This window comes from Hyperolius riggenbachi, chromosome 4 (genome assembly GCF_040937935.1).
Source record: "Hyperolius riggenbachi isolate aHypRig1 chromosome 4, aHypRig1.pri, whole genome shotgun sequence".
Classification (NCBI taxonomy): domain Eukaryota; kingdom Metazoa; phylum Chordata; class Amphibia; order Anura; family Hyperoliidae; genus Hyperolius; species Hyperolius riggenbachi.
The window spans coordinates 368119203-368144388 of NC_090649.1; the positions used below are offsets into that span (position 1 = coordinate 368119203).

The 25186-nt window shown below is 40.6% G+C and overlaps 1 protein-coding gene across 8 annotated transcripts in view; it reads right to left on the reverse strand.

Moving 5' to 3' along the window:
* STXBP5 (syntaxin binding protein 5) overlaps positions 1 to 25186 on the reverse strand; it is a 557868-nt gene that overhangs the window by 25934 nt on the left and 506748 nt on the right. For 3 of the 8 annotated variants that reach the window (XM_068231988.1, XM_068231996.1, XM_068231994.1), the window contains 6 exons: positions 21082 to 21147; positions 8071 to 8133; positions 7937 to 7984; positions 7208 to 7246; positions 2529 to 2579; positions 557 to 796 (listed from right to left, as the gene is read on the reverse strand). In XM_068231988.1, the coding sequence (XP_068088089.1) occupies positions 557 to 796; positions 2529 to 2579; positions 7208 to 7246; positions 7937 to 7984; positions 8071 to 8133; positions 21082 to 21147 (507 nt within the window). The remainder of the gene's footprint in view (positions 1 to 556; positions 797 to 2528; positions 2580 to 7207; positions 7247 to 7936; positions 7985 to 8070; positions 8134 to 21081; positions 21148 to 25186) is intronic. The other 5 variants (XM_068231990.1, XM_068231989.1, XM_068231992.1 and 2 more) reach the window with 5 other exon arrangements.

The following is a 25186-nucleotide window of genomic DNA, read 5'->3' on the forward strand; positions in this document are numbered from 1 at the left end:
AAAAACAAAACTTCTGATAGATTTTTTTGAACACTTGAAGAAGATAACACCACCTTTCTTCAGTCTCTCCAAGCCATGATGTCCCTAGTATTTATTTTTCATAAGTGAAAAAATAAGTATAAAAACCTCCTTTGATAAAAGCATGTTTTATAACATATAACATACAATTAACATCTGCAGTTCTCCAAATACACATCAGTAATAAGTACATCTCAGCACACTTAGGTGGCAAGCGGCTCTGACAGCACTTTGTCTAGTTACACAAAGCTCTAACCAAAGTCTTTTTTACCTGTAAACCAGAGTACTTTTTAACTGAAATCAATTAAATGTATGCAGGTTTTATACATGAAAAATAGCTTTACTAAAACAGTGTGACGATTTAGCCACTGTGATGACATCTAAACTAAGTGTTTGCTAGACAAAATTATCCTTGGTTTGGGAAAAAAAATGTTGATGTATTCTAAATAAATTTGAGGGCCTCTGGAGAGGTCAAAGGCTCTCTTATCCTGAAAATGTGCAATACTGCCCCTAAAGCATATTCAGATTTCTTACTTACCACTTGGTGATACAATAACAGGCTGAAGAAGTCTCTGCTCTCCTGTTGGCGGCAGGCCTAGAACGATGACTAACACAGTACCTAGCGTAGTTCCAACCCATAAGCACGGTGACGTAGAAAGATCTGGTTTCCTGGTGAACGTCTCACAAAAATGAAGAGCACATATTGCCTCTCGGGATTCTTTGTCTATGCTGGTTACACTGGAACTTCGTGAACGACTGAAGGAATTGTCCCTGACATCTAGGATAAAAAAACAACTTGTGTTAGCTTCCAACGTTCAAAACCGGTTAGTAAATTATAGGATATATATACCGTATATACTTGCATATAAGCCGACCCGCATATAAGCTGACCCTCCAACTTTTACCTAAAAACCAGGGAAAAATGATTGACCCCCATATAAGCCGAGGGTAGGAAATGCTGGATTGGTGCAGGCCGCGTGATCCCCCCAGTGTGTCCCAGTATAGCTAGTATAGTGCCCAGTATAGCTAGTAAAGTGCCCAGTATAGTGCCCAGTATAGCTAGTATAGTGCCCAGTATAGCTAGTATAGTGCCCAGTATAGCAAGTATAGTGCCCAGTATAGCCAGTAAAGTGCCCAGTATAGCCAGTATAGTGCCCAGTATAGCCAGTATAGTGCCCAGTATAGTGCCCAGTATAGCCAGTATAGTGCCCAGTATAGCCAGTAAAAGGCCCAGCATAGCGCCCAGTATGGCCAGTATAGTGCTCAGTATAGCCAGTATAGTGACCTCCCCCCCCCCCCCCCCGCGGGCGCCACTGCTATTACCTGTTCAGCCGGCGGCCGCTTCCTCTAATCCGGGTGCCCCTCTCGCTCTGCTCTCCATCATGCTTATAAGTGTATCACAGCAGCGCGCCTGGCGCTGCTGCGACGAGGCAGGAGAGAGCGGTTCTTCTGGTAACGGCGATACACATTGCTGTTACCAGGGGAACCGCTCTCTCCTGCCTCGTCACAGCAGCAGCGCCGGGCGCGCTGCTGTGATACACCTATACGCATGATGGAGAGTGAGAGGGGCACCCGGATTAGAGGAAGCGGCCGCCGGCTGAACAGGTAATAGCAGCGGTGGCCGCGGAGGGGGCGGGCGGGGGACGCGGACCACCACCCAAGACTCGCATGCAAACCGACCCCCCAACTTTTGGCCCCCTTTTTGGGGGTCAAAAATTCGGCTTGTATGCGAGTATATACGGTATATTATTTATTATTATGTACATATTCCGTGGCGCTGGCGTGACTCTTCTACTCTTCTAAACACAAGCACCTTAACCTTTGGGGACTTACCCAAACAGGTTTTGGGGCAATTTCTACTCCACTCCTGGCAAGCTGTCAATAGCCATAATATTTGTTGTAGCGTGTGTGCGTGTGTGTGCGTGTGTGTGTGTGTGTGTGTGTGTGTGTGTGTGTGTGTGTGTGTGTGTGTGTGTGTGTGTGTGTGTGTGTGTGTGTGTGTGTGTGCGTGCGTGCGTGCGTGTTTTTAGAAGAGTTCTCTTGAGCTGGGGAACATAAGTAAGTCTGCTAACTTGACTTAGATTTATTGAAAATTGCCTGCTTTTAGACGGTAATATACCATAATGTTGCTGATATTTATTGAAGTGGCAGTTGAGTCATGTGCACAACCCTACAGTTTAGTAATTAATTTAAATCTATATAGTTTAGGATTTTTTAAATAATTCTCATTATAGGTGAATATATAATAAATATTTTTTATCTTCCCAGGATCACCCCACCTACCCATAAATTTGTGGCAAAACATTAGTATGGAGTTTGCAAAAAAGGTACTGCTATTCCCATGTCTGACACCTTTGGGAAAAATGAGTGTGTGTGTGTGTGAGTGTGTGAGTGTGTGTGTGTGAGTGTGTGTAAGTGTGTGTAAGTGTGTGAGAGTGTGTGTGAGTGAGTGAGTGTGTGTGAGTGTGTGTGTGCATGCGTGTACACAAAGTACATCATGAAAACCTCACCTAGTTCAGGCTTCAGCTCAGTAGGTAGGCTTAACTTCCTTGACATCTTTGCTGGAAGACAAAAATACAATCTTAAGAAACACAAAACATTTATCGCATAAGAGATCCGGTCAAGGCTCATGCACTTAATTAAATCAAAGGCAAAATTACAAGGCTGAAAGCAGAAATTAGTAGCAGAGTACTGGATATGGTCAGTCAGTTATGGTATACAGTGTTAACTATTCAGTTACAAACCCAACTTAGTTTATGTATAATTACTGCATACAATAACTAGTTTTATATTATAATGTGAATGCACAAACCATTTAAAAGTTTCAAGTCACTTTAGTTAGTTAGCACTTGGTTCTGTTCTGAAAGTACTGAAAAGTACCAGTAATTCTGGTCCCTACATTACATTTTATGCAGCGAACAGCATGAGACAACATATAATATGTCTATGCATTTGCAGGGGTTTGCTCCCATATGCAAAATGAGTGGTGCATACATTTGGGTTCCCGATATAGTGGCTAGTAGAATATCAGCAAACTACAAATATTCTATAACTGGGCAGTGGTAATCCTGATAGTGAAGTATCGGTAAACCTGATTCTATTCTAATTTGAGCCTTCCCTATAATTTATTGGGGCGTCACTGGCACCCAAAACTACCTTAATTGCAAGATTAGCCTCGTTAGCGGTAGCCCTGAGTCAGGATATGGATGGTAATCTGCAGCATGACTAGGGGTAGGCGCCGTGAGGTACATGCAGAGCCTGTGCGCAGCGGGCATTTGTAACTCACCTCCCCCGGGATCCAGATACTGGCAGCCATTCTTCTTCCGGTCCTCTGATGCTCTCAATCCCTCTGGTTATATCGTCGTCACAAAACGACAGCTGGTGATCTCACTACAGGGGAAGCGCGCCACCCAGTGGGGGGCAGGAGAACAGCAGCTCTGGCTCATGGGGAGGTACATGATATGCAGGGCTGCCGCAGATCTCTCTAGCGGTATGATTTTTTCCCCCCTGCCTTTAGGGTCTAAAAGCCTGTGAAAAATGTGCACCGCTTTTAGACCCTAAATTCTGGAAGTAATCAGTGCCAAAATTTCCTGTGACCCCGTTCATCCAAAGAATGGCACTCCTTCACACCTGGCTATAGTGCTACAGTGGACAGTGCACTGTGCAGTGTGGAGACATTTATGGTGTTGGTGTGTATGTGTGTCTGACAATGCTGAATCCCAATGGCTGATGTCAGTTTGTAGTGATTTACATTAAGAAAAGAGGAAGTATAGCAACATTCATTTTTTCACCAACTTCTGCAGGTAAATGAAAGAGATGTCAGACTAATAGGCTACGCCCTGTTTTGGTGCGGTTATCTCTTCAAGGGTATAGATGTCACTTGCTGCTGATTGTGCGCTCCCCCTGCGATTGTGTGCACCCAAATGGAGAGAGTCACTTATCATATGACAGTTGACATCTCCCCTTAAAGATCAGGAACAATTGTCATTGGCTCCTAATCACTACCCTCGGCGCTGATCATAGTGATCACTGTTTCAGCAGCAAGTCCGACGAAGGCTTTTTATAAGTCGAAAGCTCACTGTTTATCCATCTCTAAGTTAGCCAATAAATGGTATCATCCTGATTCAAAACTTCTTGCTTTCAGCAGCAAGAGAAGACCGTCTTTCACCTCGCCTTACTCCCCCAGCCATTGTCGCTTCCTTTCTGCAGAGCATTAAGGCTGCACTGCCTCTAGTGTCAGATCTCGGCTTGATTACACAGTGGCAACTAGCTCAGGTGAGGTCCGTGGCTGGTCTGTAGGAGCACAAGTCCATGTGCATAACGTCACCTCTTTGCCAGCCAATCATGCCAACATGTTTTGAGAGGGATATGCCCATCTTCTTCAGGGCTTGTGATTGGACTGTTCACTTCTCAGAACCTAACCAGACCACTTCACTAGATCTCCACCCATCCTTAATCTTTAAATGCATACAGTTCAATATCCTAATTTAGTCCAAAAGTGGCCAATGAGTTTAGACTATATATCCAGTAAGATTCCCGTCTAGACATTGCCTTAATAAAATCTCCACCTCTCCAACCTCGTGACTTTTTGTATAGCATAGAACATAGAAGTTGATAACTACGCAGCATGACATTCATATAAAATGCTTGCTGAGTGGATATTTTAGGTCACCTCTTTTAATGCAGTTTACATGCTCACCTATCCTCTCAAACGGTTGCCTTTTAGTTATTCCCACATATTGATTCATACACCCACATGCTATCACATATATCACGACTGCAGGGGTATAGCTTAACTCCCCCTGTAAGGTGAAGCATTCTTTTGTTATAGTAGATGCAAATGGTTGCATTGGTGCTGCTACCCGTGTTTTTCTACACAGCATAAACATGCTACATCCTTTGAACTTCCCATCCTTCACCCTGAGATGTTTTGGAACTTCTAAGGTAGCAATTAACTGTTTATTACTTTGAGCTCTTTCATAGACACATTTAGGCTGATCAGGTACAATTCCATTTAAAGATTTATCCTTTTGTAGAACATGCCTATATTTGCTCTCTATTTTGCATGTGCCTATTTATACATATAGGATTTAGGAAGCATTCTTTAACTGCTGGTTGCAAAATACTACTATCTCGCACTCATATCTCTCCTTCAGTTGTTAACAGATGATTGACTGCATAATTTCCAGAAATCTGTAACGCATAATTTCTGATTGTTCATCATAAAAATAAAGGGCACCACCTCCTCTTGAGGATTACGTGGGGATTTTATTATAAGGCAATGTCTAGATGTAAATCCTATTGGATATATAGAACTCTTTTGGCCTAAATCAAGAACTTGAACTATGTGCTTTTAACGATTAACGATGGGCTAAGATAAAGTAAAGTGGTGTGGTTAAGTGATCAGTTCAATCAAAAGCCCTGAAAGAGAGGCCTATTCCTTTCAAAACATGTTGACGTTAATAGCTAGCAAAGATGTGACGTCACCAACAGAGACTTCCAGTCCTATGGACCAGCCATGGAGCTCGCCTGACCTAGTTGCCCCTTTCAGCAAGTACCTTGGCCAGGTCTGTATCACTTAATTTAGCACAGGAGTGTATTTTTTCTATTTAATCTCTGTTTTAGTAGTGAGGAGTTCCCTTATAACTCTCCTAGCTGCTATACCATATGTAATCTGCTAGTGTGCCCCAACCACAGAATCTAGTTCTATATCACACATAGGTTTTTCTTTATGCACTGAATAAAGCATTGACAAAAATAAAAAAAACTAATTTCCTTCTCAGCAGCCTCTAGTTGTGTCTGGAGCTATGAAAACATATTATTCAGCAGCGATAGACAGCTTAAGTTGACAGAGCAATGACTATGCCTCTTTATGCTTTATGTTCATGTGACCAGAAAGAGAGCGGTTGGGTGTGAGGCGTACGCAACACAAGGACTGCCCAAGAGAGCTGATAGTAGAATATCAGTAAATTTACCGATATTGTACTATAACAGTGTAGAGAAAGATCATAAAATATCGGTATAAATACCATCGCTAAACCTAACCCTACTCTCATAAAGAGCCCTCCCCTGTCTAACTGCCCCCCCCCCCCCGCCCCGGACACCCTACCAGACACCTAACCGGCCCCACACAAAACCCCCGAACACCCTACTACCTGTCGCCTAACCTCAAGTACCCCCCCCCCACACACACACACACACACACACACACAGCCAATAAATTTTAAAACACAATTTTTGGACACACCCATATGCAACTATTGAAATCGCAGCATTGATGGGTAATTTGAGCACCCATGGCGTTCGATAAACATCATTAATTTGCCCTTAATACCACTATTTCAGTGGGTGCCTTTGGCAGCGCCCAAACTTCCGTCACTAGTGGCCAACCAAATGGCCTGCTTTGGGGTGTAAGTAAGTAGCTATCAGTCTATCTCTGAACTGGTGGAGCAGTTCTCTCTTAGAAAAGAAAAAAGTTTTTATACAACTTTTTTTAACCATTTTTAAAACACATTCAACCCTGGCTGTTTGAACATGCCAGTTGACTCTCTCACATCTCCATTTCATACTGTCACAGAACTTTAGCTCAATTAAGATTGAGTTGTTGACAAGGCTGTTGTAGAGCATTCGGCTTTCTGGTTTTGTGCATATGTCTGGTATGCTACAGGTATTTCAACATTTTGAGATACTGGGACATTCATCATGAAAACGTTTACTATTCTCAAAAATATTGTAAATACAAAAAATATTTGTAAATAAGACAGCAGGAATCAAAGTTTGCTGAAGCCCTTGCATTATTTGCAGTGAATATAGTAAGATTTTAACTTTCTGAAACAGAGCTGGAGTTTGCACTTTATAATTACTATCAAATATGCAAAATATGAGGATTAAAACTCAAAAGAGGTTAGGTGTCAATTGGCACTTGATCCAGAGCTGCAGTGTTTGTTTCTGTGACCTGAACTGTCATTGTAATAATCGCTGACATGTTAGGAATACTGGTACATTGTGCATGCCCCCTGCAAAGACTATCCCTATGGATTGACATCTTTATGCAAAGCTGCACGGCTATTCAAAAATTCCAACAGGAGCTCAATTCTGTTTATTTTCAATTAAAAAACATAAAGGCCTATGCAATAAGAAAATGGCTTATGCGTATATATGTTGAGCTTTATGCAAAGCAATACTATACCTGCTCGCAAAGAGTTCTTCATCGTGGAAGCTTTGGAACCTTTTGCAGTTTGAAGCAAAAGCAGTTATTCATTTAAAGCATAATTAATCAGCTGATCACACACTGGTATCACAAGTGATTCATAGAATTACACATTTAGTTTTAAACAGTGATAAGGTTAGTGCCTGGACACCGAACTTGGGTTTTAAAGATTCATCTGTGTAAAACAGTTTCCCCTCCAGTAGGTATAACACTGTGCAAAATCTTAGCCAAATACCACTTGCCAAAAGCCAGTAGAGCATGCGGATTAAGTGCTCAGTGCAGTTCACACACTTTGTAAATGGTTACATAGCATGGTTCAGTACATAAATACAACTAATCAGAAAGGCCTTATTACATAAATACTTTCATCAAATTGTCAGTTCAAGCTTCAATTACTGAATATTGTGATAATAATGTTAATGAACTTAGTAATGGGTGGTTGGTTATCAGATTGTTGTATTCACTGAACCTTGCTATTTTTTAATCACACAATCACCCAAAAGTGCTTACCAGGAGAAAAATTAAAAGAATGACCTTCCCACCTCCGTGATTTTTGTTTATTAACAATCACCAATTTCTGATCATAAGCAGCCAACATGATTTTCCATTTTGCAATCAAAGAAGAGATTGTTGTCCGGACCCCCTGGTGGTTAGTTCAGTATAGAGCAAGACACAAATAGGAAAGCAGGAGAACTGTGTCTGTCCTACCTATGTCAGTGGCTACCGCCTTGGAAAACTTTCTGCCTTTGATCTTCACTGTAAATAACGTCAATGCAAGACATCAGTGTCTAATAAAAAACGTGGGTCAAGCTGTATAAAACTAGAATATGAACATACTGTACCCTTTTCTATAAATAATTTCATTGATTGTTCATCATCAGAAGATGTGGGAGTGCCACAACCACCTATACAAGTGAAGACAACATTTAATGCAGACATACGGGACAAAATCAAGCCACATATTATAAAGGCTTTGCTATGATTTTACTAAATCAGTGTCATTAAGTGTTAATCAGTGAAATGCACACCAAAATTTAAGTGAAGCAATTTAAGTGAAGTTTCTTTATAACTGGCAAATCATATCAGATCTACCCACTGAAGACAACTCTAACAGACTCTTGAAGAGTAGGAGCAGTCATTTTTTTGTGATACGAATATTCATTGAATGCACTAGCAAGTAAAATAAGTTGCCAAAAACAGACAAAACTAGATTACAACAGAAGCAGCTCCTAGGCTTATATATGGTCTGTGTTGCGTTAGTAAAATTCACCTTTGGACTTTTATAATGCTATTTAACCACTTAAGTACCAGCAGTCTCTGCCCCCCCTTAAGGACCAGAGACTGCTGGTACCAGAAACGGTATTCACTGAACTCACGTACCCGCTGCAACCGCCATCCATGCCGGGAACCTCAGCCACCCACTCTGCGGTCTCTATGACGGCAGAGTTCCTGTGAGCCAGTCAGGAGCCGCTTTCATTAGCTCCTGACCCTGTCTATCAATGTAAGCCAATAGGAGTTGCTTACATTGATGGACAGGGTCAGGAGCCAATGAAATCAGCTCCTAACCCACTCACAGGGTGCTGTTGTTATAGAGACAGCAGAGCGAGTGAGCTGCGTCAGGGAGACACTGGCGAAATAGTCAGGAGCAACGAAAGCGGTGAGAATGCGCAGCGTCTGTGAACTGAAATCTACGCCCTGGCAGCAAGATCAGCATCAAAACAGGGCATATATTTCAATTAGTGTTGTCCTTAAATAGTTCAATGAAAATCCTTCATCCCTACAGCAAATTAAGTAGCACCTTCCATTGAAAGATTAACCTTAGAAATTAATTATGGTATATGAATACCATCTGACCACATATCATATACTTCTTAAAAGGTATGATGCAGACATTGGGGATGATTTAAAAAAAAATCTCTGAACCTTTTGCTTACAGTTATGACTGGTTTTCTTTACTCTGGGTTTCCACAACCAGACCTGGAAGCTGTTTGGTACGTGTCATACAGCTGAACAAGCTGCAAATTCATCCCTGATGCTAAAGATCACTCACTTTAAGAATAGAATGGTTACGCTATTGTTACAGAATTCTCTCCCTACTTGCACATATGCAACTTCCATAAATATTTCAAGGCTGGGCAGCGCCGAGTCCCCGGTTTGAATCTGCATGGATTTCCTCCGGGCACTCTGGTTTTCTCTCCCACCGCAAAAAATACAGATAAGTTCATTGGCTTCCCCCTAAAATTGGTCCTAGACTATGATACATACACTACACCATACATATATAAACATATGACTATGGTAGGGACTAGATTGTGAGCCCCTCAGAGGGACAGTTAGTGACAAGACTATATACTCTGTACAGCGCTATGTAATATGTTGGCGCTATATAAATACTCAAATAAATAAATAAAAAAGGCTAATTTCACACTAAGGCATTGCACTGCACATCCTGTAAAAGTAAAAACAGGATCGTAAAGCAACAGGAGGGGAACATTTGCATCAAGCATTACATAATATCCAGGAGGCAGGAAAGGTCAGGCACTATAATTTATTTGTAGCAAAAATAAATACAAAAATGCATAGTGCAGAGTTGAAAAAACATTGCATGGAGATCATGACATTGCATATGATCTTAGTCTGTGCAAGCAGTGCATAATTTGTGTGGCTGTACCTGGGTGAGGAGGAGGCAGCAGTAGGCATCAAGCATTACACATGCAATGTGAAGTATACTTCACGGCAACTGAAAATACACATGTAGTCTGGTACCACCTGGCATGCCTCACGTTATTCCAATGGATTCTGCCACACCATACTGGAAGTGTGCACATACCATTACAATATACCAGTAATTGCATCGTATTTGCTATGTGATTAAATTATCCGACGGAAATGCAACATGTGCACCAAATTTGCATCTATATGCAAGTACAGTTACAAAAAAAGGAAATAATTGCACAACTAAGCCTATAATTACTTTCCCAAAGACACAATATTTTTCCTAGGTGTCCGTCTAAACCAGGGCTGCTTTCCCCACGGGCTATATCTGTGACATTAATCTGGTATAAAGATATATGCAGAGTTATTTTACATGGTGTTAGGTAGAGGAGAGAGAAGGCTCATTAGGACCCAGAGCCTTCCATCTCATTAGGTAAATATCTGTTTTTGTTTTGTTTTTGTTTTGATCTTTATATAACGACTCCCAATGACTTTAAAGACCATATACTACACAAGACAGGCGTCAGTTACTTGATCTTCTATGTAAACACACAACATAGGAGGACTTAAAATACAAAACAGATCAAACATAAAACCAAACAAATCTTACCCTGCTACCTAACCTAAAATATATCTTTAAATTGTAGAGCCTAGATTTAGATTGTACTATGAGCCTTTATATGAAAGCATATGCATTAAAACCTCACCAAGTGTCAGGAAAGGTTTAAAGAAACTCTGTAACAAAATGTTCAGCCTTATTTCTTCTATCCTATAAATTCCTATACCTGTTCTAATGTGGTCTGGATTAATGCAGCCTTTTCTAGTTGCACTGTCTCTGTAATGTAATCTTCTTTTCTTTGTTAAACTTTGTCGACCGAGGGAGGAATGTGCTGCCTCTGCTGTGATAGGGAGAAGTTGTGCACGCCGCCTCCACACACCCCTATGCTCTCCTGTGTGCTGTGTGTATGAGTCACAGGCAAAGTCTCTGCTCACAGCCAGCCTGTCTACTAGGCGCCTAAGCACGGGGAACTTTTGACACTGGGACATTATACGACCTGATGAAGCGGTTAACACCGCGAAACGCGTTGTCAATTTAAGTGCCCCAATAAAGTAATTTTATTTGATGAATGACTACTTATTAAGGTAAGAGTTTGTCTTACCTGTTTGTACATGTACAATCATTTAACAGCTATACACATATATATATACCGATCCTGTAAAGTAATGTCATAAGTACCCACCCGGGCGCCTCTTACCTCCGTTTTATTTAGCCTGTCTACTAGGCTCACAGAGCTGTGACCTTGTGAACAGCTGTGAGTGTAGAGCGATCAGTGCAGAGCCCAGACAAGTAGCTAAGGCAACAAGTGGGAGTAACATTCCAGCAGTCAGGTCAAGCTTGAGAGGAGTCACTGCAAATGGGCACCTGCTCTAATGATGTATTTCCTGCTTGGCGGTCATCTTCATTGTTTACAAAACAAATTAATAAAACAGTAATTTTATCATCAAGAAACCAGCGGGGAGCGGCGAAAATGTCACAGAAATGGCTAGGAAAAGACAACAAACAGGCTGGTACGTTTATTTATGTAAGATTTTCACAGTACAGATTCTCTTTAATTGACCACATTTAATAAGTTCCTGCATCTAATTTTGCTTTTCATTAACATAGTGCTGTCCATCTTAATGGCAGGGTGTGTCTAGCACCGGATTTTTCAGCTAGAGGGGCCAAAGCATCAATGTCCTGGCTTAAGGGGGCAGAGCAAAGTGCAAAGTAAAGGTGGGCCAGCCAAGGAAGAGGCCTGACAATAAAAAATAGTCTGGACAAGTGAGATCGGCCTCTGTGCAATATCTCCTGCTCGGGGGGCGGAGTTCCGCCCCCTCTTCTGTCTCTTCAAGACTGTTAGACGGCGTAATCGCCGTCTATTTACATGTACAGCGATGCGATCGGCAGCAGCGCTGTACTGGGGACAGTCCTCTCCTGAGGCTGGGGAGTGATTGGCTGTCATAGGCTGAAGCCTATGCCAGCTGATCACCCTGATTGGCTGGCGGGTGGAGGGAGGGAGGGAGCAGGGGAAAGTAAATAAAAAAAGTCATTTTTATTCAAAAATAAATAAAATAAATATTTATAAAAAAATAAACAACTGTGGAGTGATCAGACCCCCCCAACAGAGCCCTGTTGGTGGGGGAAAAAGGGGGGAATCACTTGTTTACTGTGTTGTGCGGCCCTGCAGCTTGGCCTTAAAGCTGCAGTGGCCAATTAATAAAAAATCAGCCTGGTTTTTAGGGGGGTTTAGCACTGTGGTCCTGAAGTGGTTAAACAGACCAAAAGGACATTATCTAAGAAGAATTGTGGCTTGTCAATATGCATTTAAGCATATTCCAGTTTGACTTGTTCATGTTTTACTTTCAACAGTGGAGTGCTCCTTGGATCCTCCCTCCAATTAAGACCACCGTCACTCAAAAAGCAATGGATCAAACATTGCTTGACCTTGGACTTAGAGCTCAGCTTGTATCTCTTTGGCTTTATGTCAACCATTCTCACTGGAGTCAATTCTCCTCTTATGTCTGTTGTGTTCAAGGAGTTTTTGCTACAGTCACATAGACGTTCAACGTCTTACGTCTTAATATTCACACTTGCAGTCACACGGACATCAAGCTCTTCTAATGGTCTTTTGTCTTTAAAGTGAGTGTCCAAGCTGTAAAAAAAAAAAAAAAAAAAAAAAAAAGAGATCCACTTACCTGGGGCTTCCTCCAGCCCATGGCAGCCGTCCTGTGCCCTCGCCACAGCTCCGGAGGCTCCCGGTCTTCTCCCCTAGCGCAGCCGACCTCGCTGGGTCGGGTTCTGGGTCGGCATCTTCTACACTCCCCCGTGCGGGTCACGTGGTCCGGCCGACGTCATCGGGACGGTACTGCGCAGTACCGTCCTGATGATGTCACCCGGACCACGTGACCCGCACCGTTGTGTAAGTGCTTTCAGGGCGATTTTGAGAAATCGCCTGCACTTAAAAAATAAGTGAATAGCTTTCTACACTTCAATAGGCTGAATGATGGACTGTACAATTCGAGAGGAGATATGGGTATACAGGGGACTAATGCTTATATAGGTATACATTGGAACAGCTGCTCTTCATTCCATCCTTCTTCAAGTTATATAAAGCCTGTTTTAAATGCACCATAAGGGTACGAAAACTGTGTCCATGTATGTATAAGGTTTTCTCAACTGCAACTATACACAGGATTTGTTTCCAATGGATTTAAACAATGTGCAACATATGAGATTTATTTATCTAGCCAACAACCTCTTTCATTACAGATGAAAGGCAACACTTGGTGAACACAGCCATCTTTACAAGAACAAACGGTTCATAAGGATTGCACTGTTTGCAAATGGGCACACGCTTTAGGGCCCATTCACACTAGAAATCGCTAAACGCAAACACCGAGATTTTCTGGGGTTTTTCCTAGTGATTTCCCAGCGATTTTTCACTGTATAGAAAGCGTTTTTCCAACCAATCCAGCGAGTAGCATTTTGCGATTTCTAGTTCAATTAAGCCTGCAGAATCACTCCAGGCAACGCGTTTGCATTTTAGTAAATCGCAAATCACTTCCATATACTTTCATAGTACATGCGTTCTTCAAAACGCTAGTGATTTTCAGCGATGCTGAAATCACTCTGAAAATGCTCTGTATACGCTCAAGTGTTAGGGTTGGACTCTATATAATGCAAAGGAACCCCTCCTTTCATAGATGCCCTAGACAAAGGGAAGCAGACTCCCAGGTAAATATTCAAGATTATCAATGGATGAAAGATGCTGTATATCAAGCTTTGTAAATATGGAGGTGCTGGGCCCACAGGTTTTTATGACTTCATTTCAAATGGACTTTATCGAAACAGTAAAAACAAAAATCATGACTAGCATAGAGGCTAACCAACATATAACAGATTATACAGCATACACATAACTATATATAGCATTTGTAATAATCACTACAGCTCTCGTGAAAAATCTTATTTTGTAAAAGCATACGACTCATGCCAATTCCTGTTTCAGTTTGCAAAATAAAATAACAATGACCAATAAAAGTTTGTTTTGATTTGTGGTTACTATGGAGGATTTAACTGCTATTCCACTCATTGTCCCTGTTTGACAATGAAGAGGGACAGTCCATGTTTACACATCATGATAAACTATATCTGTGCTCCATTGTATTTTGATATGGCTATTGCATTTATAGTGTGTGTGTGTGCGCGTGTGTGTGCATATATGATATATATATATATATATATATATATATATATATATATATATATATATATATATATATATATATATATATATATATATATATATATATATATATATATATATATATATATATATATATACACATACACACACAGTGGGTTGCAAAAGTATTCGGCCCCCTTCAAGTTCTCCACATTTTGTCATATTACTGCCACAAACATGAATCTATTTTATTGGAATTCCACATGAAAGACCAACACAAAGTGGTGTACACATGAGAAGTGGAATGAAAATCATACAAGATTCCAAACATTTTTTACAAATGAATAACTGCAAAGTGGTGTGTGCATAATTATTCAGCCCCCTTTGATCTGAGTGCAGTCAGTTGCCTATAGACATTGCCTGATGAGTGCTAATGACTAAGTGGAGTGCACCTGTGTGTAATCTAATGTCAGTACAAATACAGCTGCTCAGTGGTTGTCCAAGAGAATATTGGGAGCAACAACTCAGTGAAGTCCAAAGAACACACAAGACAGGTCAGGGATCAAGTTATTGAGACATTTAAAGCAGGCTTAGGCTACAAAAAGATTTCCAAAGCTTTGAACACCCCACAGAGAACTGTTCAAGCGATCATTCAGAAATGGAAGGAGTATGGTACAACTGTACACCTACCAAGACAAGGCCATCCACCTAAACTCACAGGCCGAACAAGGAGAGCGCTGATCAGAAATGCAGTCAAGAGGCCCATGGTGACTCTGTACGAGCTCCAGAGATCTACAGCTCAGGTGGGAGACTCTGTCCATAGGACAACTAGTACTCATGCACTGTACAAAGTTGGCCTTTATGGAAGAGTGGCAAGAAGAAAGGCATTGTTAACAGAAAGCATAAGAAGTCCCATTTGCAGTTTGCCACAAACCATGTGGGGGACACAGCAACCATGTGGAAGAAGGTGCTCTGGTCAGATGAGACCAAAATGGAACTTTTTGGCCAAAATGCAAAACGCTATGTGGCAGAAAACGAACACTGCACATCACTCTGAACACACCATCCCCACAGTCAAATATTGTGGTGGCAGCATCATGCTCGGGGGGTGCATCTCTTCAGCAGGGACACGGAAGCTGGTCAGAGTTGATGGGAAGATGGATGGAGCCAAATACAGGGCAAACTTGGAAGAAAACCTCTTGGAGACTGCAAAAGACTTGAGACTGGGGCGGAGGTTCAAAAAATGGTTGGAATGATGTATGATTTTCGATCCACTTCTCACATGTACACCACTTACCACTGTATTAGTCTTTCACGTGGACTTCCAATAAAATTGATGCATGTTTGTGGCAGTAATGTGACAAAATGTGGAAAACATCGAGGGGGCTGAATACTTTTGCAACCCACTGTACATACATACTCTCCTGAAAATGTAACTTTCTTGATCAGGGATATATATATATATATATATATATATATATATATATATATATATATATATATATATATATATATATATATATATATATTCCTGATCAAGAAAGTCATGTTTTCAGGAGAGTATGTATGTATATTGTATCCTGCAAGTGGTTACCTTGGCAATTACAGCTCAGGAGCTCAGGCATAGTATAGAAGGCTGTTTTGCTGCCTGATTATTATATAATAAGCATGAGAGTTCAGGCAGTTATAAATTCATTATACGGTAACTATTATTACAAGCACACAAGGCTGTGCAGAACACGATGAGTTTTATGCATTGTGCGTTTTTGCATTTTTGGGTGCGTTTGTGTATGTGTTTGCTTATTTCTTGCATATTTTGGTGCGTTTACGTTTTACCAATATTTCCTCTTTATCAATAGAGTAAGATATAGTATTTATTTTATAAAAAAAAATCATTCAAAATTGCACGTAAAAAACACAGTTAAACAAACATCTTTTGCCTCTCCATTGAAATATATTGAGGGCCCTTTCACACCATCTGCGTCCGGTTTTGTTTTTGAAAAGGCTTGTGCTTTCCAAACACAAGTACAATAGCGATACAATTGGAATTTTAGGAATGCATTCATACTGAATGCGTTTCAGATTTTCTAAAAAAAAAGCATTCGTAGTTCTGCTGCATTTTTCCTTCGTTTCAATTGTGGCCAACATAATGAAAATCGCAAGCCGCGAAAAGCAACTAGTGCTTTAATTTGGGTTTTCCAATTCAGTTTTGTGATTTTCGGTGCGAAAGAGCCCTATGTGTGTATTGTATGCATTTTAGAGAAATATGCAGCAAGTTGTGCTTTTTGAAAAATGCAGTGTACAACACAGATATATGCGTATTTATGCAGCCTTTAGACTGTCATTATGGGCAAAAATGTATGCATTTTCTGCAATGCTAGTGATTCTGCCTAGTGTGTTCCTAGCCTTACAGAACTCTCTTTTTTTTTTTTTGTAGATAAACCAAATCTTGGCCTAATGGAATAAATATATCCAAATCAAATTTTTACTAAGAGTCTACTGCACTCTAGAGCACTAACTGAAACACAGTAAATAAGATGAATGCCTTAGATGCCATGTATACATATACATATAATTTTGGTAGTGCCTAAGATTATCTAGCTTTTGGACTAAAGCTGTATTGATACTATTGAAAGCTTAGCAGAATTTAAGCCCACCTCTCCATTCTTTTGTATGGGCATGAATAAAAATTATTACTGCCCAATTATGTTTATAGAGTGTAACAAATTTGGAATAGGACTTGCCCATCCAAATTTGATAAGATATGTCCAGGATAGTTAACGACGATTACACAGGAGAAAAACCTGGCATTTACACCCAGTTAACAAAGTAGATTAGCAAGTAGGCATTATGATCATGGTTCTCAATAGGGTGGGATATAGTGATCCTTATTTGTTTGTTGAGCGGTACCATTCAAAAACCTGTCCATTATCCACCTATCCACACCTTTTTCTCTCCTTGTGGTACCTCTGCTAAGAAGGTGCATACTTCCTTTCCAGAAGAGTGATGGGGTGCATTGGATAACCTACCCTATACCACTGCGGATAAGCCAACTTTTTGACCCTCAAATTTTGGGTGCACATGGGGGAGGGGGGGAAGTCAGGTAATCTACGGATTGTGGCTTTTGGCCTTTTTTTTTAAAGCTGGAGGAGGGGTCTTCGTATGTGTGAGTATATATAAGTTGCAGGTTTCTTTCCCCGAAAATAAGACCTACCCCAGAAATAAGATGTAACATGTTTTTTGAAGACTTTTTAGGAAGCTCTAAATATAAGCCCTACTTAAAAAATCCAAAAATAAGCATTCATTCATAAAAAAAAAGTATATTTAAATAGTGTGCAAGCAGCTAAAGAAGTAAAATCAATTGGCAATAGAATGCAGAGGACAGATGCACCCTTCACCAGTGAAAGCAAACACCCCCAAAAAGAAATGCACTCAAAAGACCGCACAAGACCTAAAATAATAAGGGCTGGCAAGTGCCGGTCTCTTTGTAGACTGTTGTATGTTGTAAAAATGAAACATCCCCTAAAATAAGCCTTAACAAATCTTTTACAGGAAAATGTAGAGCAAAATGAAAAGACCTTGTCTTGTATTAGGGAAACTGGGTACGTGTTGGCTTTAATCTGTAAATCTTCTGTAAACACCACTGGAAATCTAATCGAAAAACATTCTATGGAAAATTCATCGAGCAAGATGATAGGGCAGCATTGCCTTAAAGAGAAACTTACATGACATGGGGGGCTGATTCACAAAGCTTTTCTGTTGCATTACTTCACCTTACTTATTAATTTACAATTTATCTCTCCTTAAATTACTTAACTCATGATTTATCTCTCCTTATTTGACTTAGCTCATGATTATCTCTCATCTCTATGTCATGAATTATCTATCCGTGTTTGTTTATTTCATGCATTAGCTCTCCTTGCAGTTAAGGTGAAAACTAAATAGGCTTTGTGAATCAACCCCATGATGAGATAAATATGTATATGTACAGTGGCAAGCCTACAGATACCCATTTCTGTGCTCCTTTTCTCCTTTCCCTGCCTGAAGGAGTTAATATTCAGCTATGCAACTGCCAGTTTCTCTCCATTTAAGAACCAAGTCAGACTATAGCGCCCTTTGCTGATAAGGAATTACAGCCACAAAACACTTCCCTGACAGAGAACTGAGCTTCAGGGGGATAGATAAAAAAGGTCAATAGCTCATATATTTAAGCTCCCTGAGACACGGGACAGGTGGTAATTGAGCTGAGAAAAAAACCCAAAACAATAAATGTACTTTTTTTTAATGTTTTTAAAGTAGGAGGGTCAGACATACTATGTCAGGGGAAAAAAACATATATAAGCAGATAAATACTTCATCTACTTACGTAACAGATGTATTGTACTAGTTCATGTTTTAATTTCAGTGAATTTTATATCGTAAATAAAGCAAATTCTGTTCCTGGCAGTCTTCATGTCTTTTTCCCACAGTCTGAAAATCCTGATGTCATTTCCTCCCTTAGTTATCCTCCAATCTGCTGTGTCACTCTGGCTTGCTTTCTAACCACGTGTGAGCACAGCAACAGATGTCAGCCTCAGCTTGTCACTCCGCACAATCAGAGAGGCGCAGGAATGTGAGAGGGGAAATGACAACCTTCCCTCTCTGTTTTTGGCATTGGTGAGAGAATAGAGCTTGGTATACTGAAATAAAATAATTACAGCAGTGCCATTTCTGTATAGTTTGGAGAGCTTGCACTGCAGGGTGAGATTTCTGGCAGCATTATAAACACAGTGCTGTGTTTAAATGGAATTTGATTTTGTGGCTGACAATCCCACTTTAAACATAATGTAAAACTGGGATATCTAATAAAAGTAAATTTTAGGAGTAGGAGGATGGAAACAATTGTTTATCTCATACATTTATTTTCTCTTACAGCTTACGTTAACTATGGTGGAAAGGAATGGCATTTCCTCGAGGTAAAAAAAATTGCAAACTTTTTCTTCACGGGTATTTTGGCATATATTGAAAAAAAGGGCATTGGCAAATTTAGGTGCTAGGTGAAGTCGCCAGAAGGCACTGGTTAACACTGATAGTAGAATATTGGTAATCTTACTGATACTCTATCACTTTACTTAACCTTCTTTACACACTAACTCTCCTTATATCTACCTCTAACCCTAACCTACTTCCCTGCCGATATCTGCGCAACAATCTCTACCAATAAAGTGCCCATCTGCCAATTTTTGCATCACCTTCCATCACTATTTCTCGGTGGGAAGTTAAATTTATTAGCTGCACCTAAAGCATCCAAACAATACACTGTGTGCCACTATAGCTGCCATCAACATTGCAGGCTATTTGACGCCCAAATTACCAGGTGCAGAGGTGATAAAATTAGCCATTTCAGGAAAGTGCACAAAACAAAAAAAGTATATCAGAAAAAAAGCACTCCAATCTACTTCTTGTGACATTTAGTCACTCTTCTAGGCTACATTTTAAGTGGTACTGCTCAAACAAATAAGGCACCCTGACAGGAATGAGCTGCTGCACAATTTGAGTGCAACAGCTACATTACTGGTTTGAACTATTATCAGTATAAGGTCTCATAAGACAACAAGCAAAACTTGCATGCACTCATGCAAATACTCTTGGCAGACCATCCATCCAGGAACCACTTCTTTCCCTACAGCCAAGTTAAAAGCAGAGGTCTCAAAAAACAAAACAAAAAAAAAACATTTTTCATAGTCACATAAGCCATGTAGAGGGTCCTCTGAATATGTATGTGTCCTAACTCTAGTCCTATAACATACATAATAAAGATGAAAGCATACAGTGCATCAACCTATCAAAAGATTAGCAACACATCTCCTATTCCTAACGTCCTCTCTTGGAACAAGAACATTCTCTCTTGGGTCAGATAGTGCTACGAACTAACCTCACCGGGGCACTACCATTTACATCCAGACACACAACTGCGTGAGCTGTGTAAATGTTGACAATGGTTACAGAAAACAAAGAACTGGATTTAATTTAAAGCACTATCTGTCCCAACAAAGGAAATCTTTTGATTGGAGGTTGGAGCTCTGTATGCTTTACATGTTGCATTATGCATGTCATAGGGCTAAAGTTAGGACAAATATAAATTCAGGGGAGCCCCTTCGTGGCGTATGTGACCATGACATTTTTTTTTTTTTTTTTACAAACTAAGACTGCTTTTAACTTAGCTGTAGGGATAGTAGTAATGGTTACTGGTAGGTTGGTTTTCAAAGAGTATTTGCATGCAATTACCTTGTTGGCATCGTCATAGCCACAATTTACACTGCGGCCTATGGTGGCGCCCAAATTAAAAGGTGCACGGGGAGCCCAATTTAACTTTTCCGTCATGGACAACTTTATTCTCTCTCATTCACACCAGGAATATTTTAGCAGCACACCTCTAAAATTTAAATCTAAACTTACAAGTTTTGACAGGGTAAATGCAACAAAACTAAATACAAAGATAAATCTTTCATCTAATAGAAATCAGTTCATTTGTGTGTGAAAATGTGCAAATATTACCTTGTTTAATTTATAATATAGTTATTTAAAACAACCCAGATTACACTATTTTTATGTTCAACAGACCACGGCCTACACATAAGTTAAATTATAACAGCTCTGCTTTGTATGTTTTGTGTTGGGGCCTCGGGCCTTCAGAATAGAGTCAGGACATTATCTACAGAGTAAATGAGTTTAGCAGAAGATGGAAATACTGGGAATCTAGCTGAATTATAGCTACTCATTGCTGTATCCTGACTTAACTGATGTGATCTGCAAGTCTTTCTTGCACCAATTTAATTCAATGTTAAATGAAAACTTTCAATAAAAACTTTGAAACAGAAATTATAACAGCTCACATGTCAACAAAAGTGTGCATAAATAATTCCGAAGTACCTGACGTGGGGGATTTGCAGCGATCCTCTGAGGTTGGTGTGCTCTCGTTAATATCACAAAGACCTGCTGAAATATAAAAGGAATAAAGAAGGATTACTCAAAAGTATATTTCAACGAAGCACCTATAAAAGCCCAATATTTTAAACCTTTAAAGAGGAACTGTTACCAAAATAACATAATTGATAAAATTGGTTATTGTTTTACAACATTCATTTAGAATTTAGTCAGTGTTTGCCCATTGTAAAATCTTTTCTCTTCCTAATCTACTTTCTGAAATTTATCACAGGCCGCAGCAGTACTCTAGGGATGTCAATGAGATGGCCATAATTCCAAGCTGATGCAAATTCATGCAGCTATGAAATAGACCAGTGACATGCAGTAGCTCTAGTATATGGTCTATTTTCAAGCTACATGAGATTGCATCAAAGCAGTGTACAATGTGCATCAACTCTGAATCAGTTGTATATTGACCCCTAAAATATAGAGCTGGGTAACAAGATGCTAATAATTGTGGCATGTATGCAAATTTAACGCAAACTGTATGCTGCTTAAGCTTAGGTCAATCAAATGCATGTTCTGTCTGTTGCATACAATATGCATTAAATATGCATGCAAGCTGGAATTATTAGCATCTCATTGACCGTCTCTACTTAAGGACACCTTTAGATATGAGGTTGCCATGTTGACTTCCTAAACATGACAATTTCCTGACTTCATGCTCTTATTCTAATCTAGCTATACTAACAATTAACTTATTTTGGACCACAGGCTCTGGCCCCTTTAAGGACCAGAACCTTTTTTTATTTTACACTTCCTGATTGGCTCACAGTACTCAGGGCATCAGGAGCCAATGAAAGTGATGCATAAAACTCAGTTTTGTTCAGACAGCGGAGTTCTGTGCTGGCAGGGATGCGCTAAGTGCTACTGCCGGTGGTAGTGCAGAGTATAGAAGGGAGCTCCAGCGCCTGGAACCATGAGTAGGTTGCCTGCCTGTGCACTGCCTTTATTCCTCCCCGCTTCGCTCTGTAATACTGTGGTGAGAAGAGAGGATGCCAAGGTTGGATGCAAGGGAGGAGGGATGTGGCGGGAGTGCCTTTTGGGAAAAGGCGCCCTTCCAGTAAGAGATACCTGGAGCAGTTTGTAAAGCAAGAGTGGTCCAAAAATCTGGGTGAGAGGTGTAAGAAGCTTATTGATGGTTATAGGAAGCTACTGATTTCAGTTATTTTTTCCAAAGGGTATGCACCTAAATATTAACCACTTTACCCCCAGCCGTACGGATTTCTCCGTCCCTTTTTCCATCCTTTTACCACCAGGGATGGAGAAATCCGTACTTCCCGCACTCCCACCGCTGCCCGCGCTCCCGCTCGCTCATGCGCGCACTCCTGCTCGCATGCACGCCGCCGCCCGTTCGCCTGGAGATCAATGAACGGGAAAATCCATTCCCGTTCGTTGATCTAAGCCCCGCAATGCACGATCATTGTACAGCGCGATCATTGTGAAGAAAAAAAAAAAAGTTCCCAGCCTCATAGCACTTCCTGCAAGCGTCCTTCCGGATGTTTGCAGGTCACATAAACAAAATGTTACTGTGGCCATCTTGTGGCCAAATAGTAAAAGTACACCCTAAAGCATTTTTCACATACAAATACATTACTTTTACACAAAAAATTAACCCTCCTGGCGGTTTAAAAAAATCCGCCAGGGGGCAGCAAAGTAGTGTTTTTTAAAAAAAATGTTTTTCATGTAGCGAGACAAAGTCTCGGGAGATTCAGAGATCCCGTTCAAAGAACAGGATCTCCTGGAGGGCTTCCCCGTCGCCATGGCGACGGGCGGGATGACGTCACCGATGTCATGACGTCAAAGGGGACTCCCATCCACCCCACAGCGCTGCCTGGCACTGATTGGTCAGGCAGCGCACGGGGTCTGGGGGGGGGGTTGGGGATGCAGCCGTGACGCAAGGAATAGCGGCGGATCGGCGGGTAGCGGCGGCGATCGGATGCTACACGCAGCTACCAAAGTGCTAGCTGCGTGTAGCAAAAAAAAAAAAAATTATGCAAATCGCCCCAGCGGGGCCTAAGTGGTGCCTCTCGGCGGCATAGCCCGTGCTCAGCACGGGCTTACCGCCAGGGAGGTTAACTCATTACCTCCCACATGCCCCAATTTTATTTTTTTGTAATTAAAAAAAAATAAAACAATTTACAATTAAAAAAAATACATAAATAGTTACCTTAGGGACTGAACGTTTTAAATATTTATGTCAGGAGGGTACAACACTGTTACTTTATAAACTATGGGCTTGTAATTAGGGATGGATGCAAAACTGAAAAAAATGCACCTTTATTTCCAAATAAAATATTGGCGCCAAACATTGTGATCAGGACATAACAAACGGTTTTATAACCAGGACAAATGGGCAAATAAATTTCATGGGTTTTAATTACAGTAGCATGCATTATTTAAAAACTATAATGGCCGAAAACTGAAAAATAATGCATTTTTCCCACATTTTTCCTATTTTCCCATTAAAACATATTTAGAATAAAATAATTCTTGGCATAATGTCCCACCTAAAGAAAGCCTAATTGGTGGCGGAAAAAACAAGATATAGTTCATTTAATTGTGATAAGTAATGATAAAGTTATAGATGAATGAATGGAAGGAGCGCTGAAAGGTGAAAACTGCTCTGGTGCTCAAGGGGTAAAACCCCTCAGTGGTGAAGTGGTTAAATTAAGGGTGCCAATAATTTTGTCCAGCCCATTATTGGAGTTTTGTGTAACAGTATGTCTAATTTGCTTTTTCCCTACCTTTTTTGTTTTGTTCCAAAACACACAAAGAAAATAAACATGTGTATAGCAAAACGTGTTACTGCAATACTTTTCTGTGGGGAATACTTTTGAATTTATTGTAATAGAAATTATTTTTTTTTATTTTTATTTATTTATTGTTTAGTTTAGGTCTGCTTAAAGGCTATGTTCACAGTGTGCTTTGCATTGCGTTCCCTGTAACAGCAGGAATGCAACATAACAGGTAAGTCGTACTGCGCGATATCCGCACCTAGCATACAGTCAATGAAAAGCATGATTCACTGTCACTATTAACACACTTGGTTTGCGGTAATATACTGCATGCAGTGCGTTGAGATGCAACACACCGTGAAACCGCCGTGCAGCAGCCACAAGAGTGGTGCATTGCAGGGCAGTTTCTAGGCTAAAGTTCACCCAGGCCGAGGGTGTAAAAATTGGGCCCCCCCCCCCCCCCCCGGACTCACAAATCCATACCACAAATCAAGTATAGGTAAGTCAGGTATGGGTGCCCCAGTATTGGTAGCTAGGCATAGGTGTCGCCAGTATAGTTAGCCAGCTGCAGGTACCCCCAGTATAGATAGCTAGCTATAGGCGCTCCTAGTGTAGGTTAGCTAAGTATAGGTACAGCCAGTATAGGTTAGCTAGGTATAGGTGCTGCAAGTATAGGTAGGCTAGGTATAGATGCATCTAGTATAGGTTAGCTAGGTAAAGGTGCCACCAATACAGGTTAGCTAGGTATAGGTAGATAGCATGGAAGTAAGGGCACAGAGAGTGCCAGGTCTAAGGCTCCCTGCACACTGCAAATCCGTTTTGCGATTCCGATTCAGTTTCCGATTTGCAATTCAGATTCTCCCAGAATGCAATCAACAGAACAACGGATCAAAAAACGCAGCATGCAGTAACGATTAAAAATCGGAATCGGATGTAAAAACCGATTAAAAATCGAAATCGAATGCATTGTGCAGGGAGCCTCAAGGTGTCCATTACTGGTACAATTCCAGAGCCAATCAATTGTTTATGATCACCTTGGTAATCGATCGGAAGCAATCGTTGTAGTCCATTAACTCTCGAATTCCTAATGCTAACTAATTAGATAAATGGTATTGATTTAAAAACAGATCAATTCCACTGATGTGATCGTTTTGGTTAGTGGGAACTCAGCAGTTAACGGACACGAATAATCCATTACCGCAGCAATCAGAAACAATTAATCGGCTGCAGGATAGTACTGTAAATATTCACCTTTAGACTGCTAAACATAGGAAAGGTAACGGGGACACTAGAACATTTTAAATGAATACGAC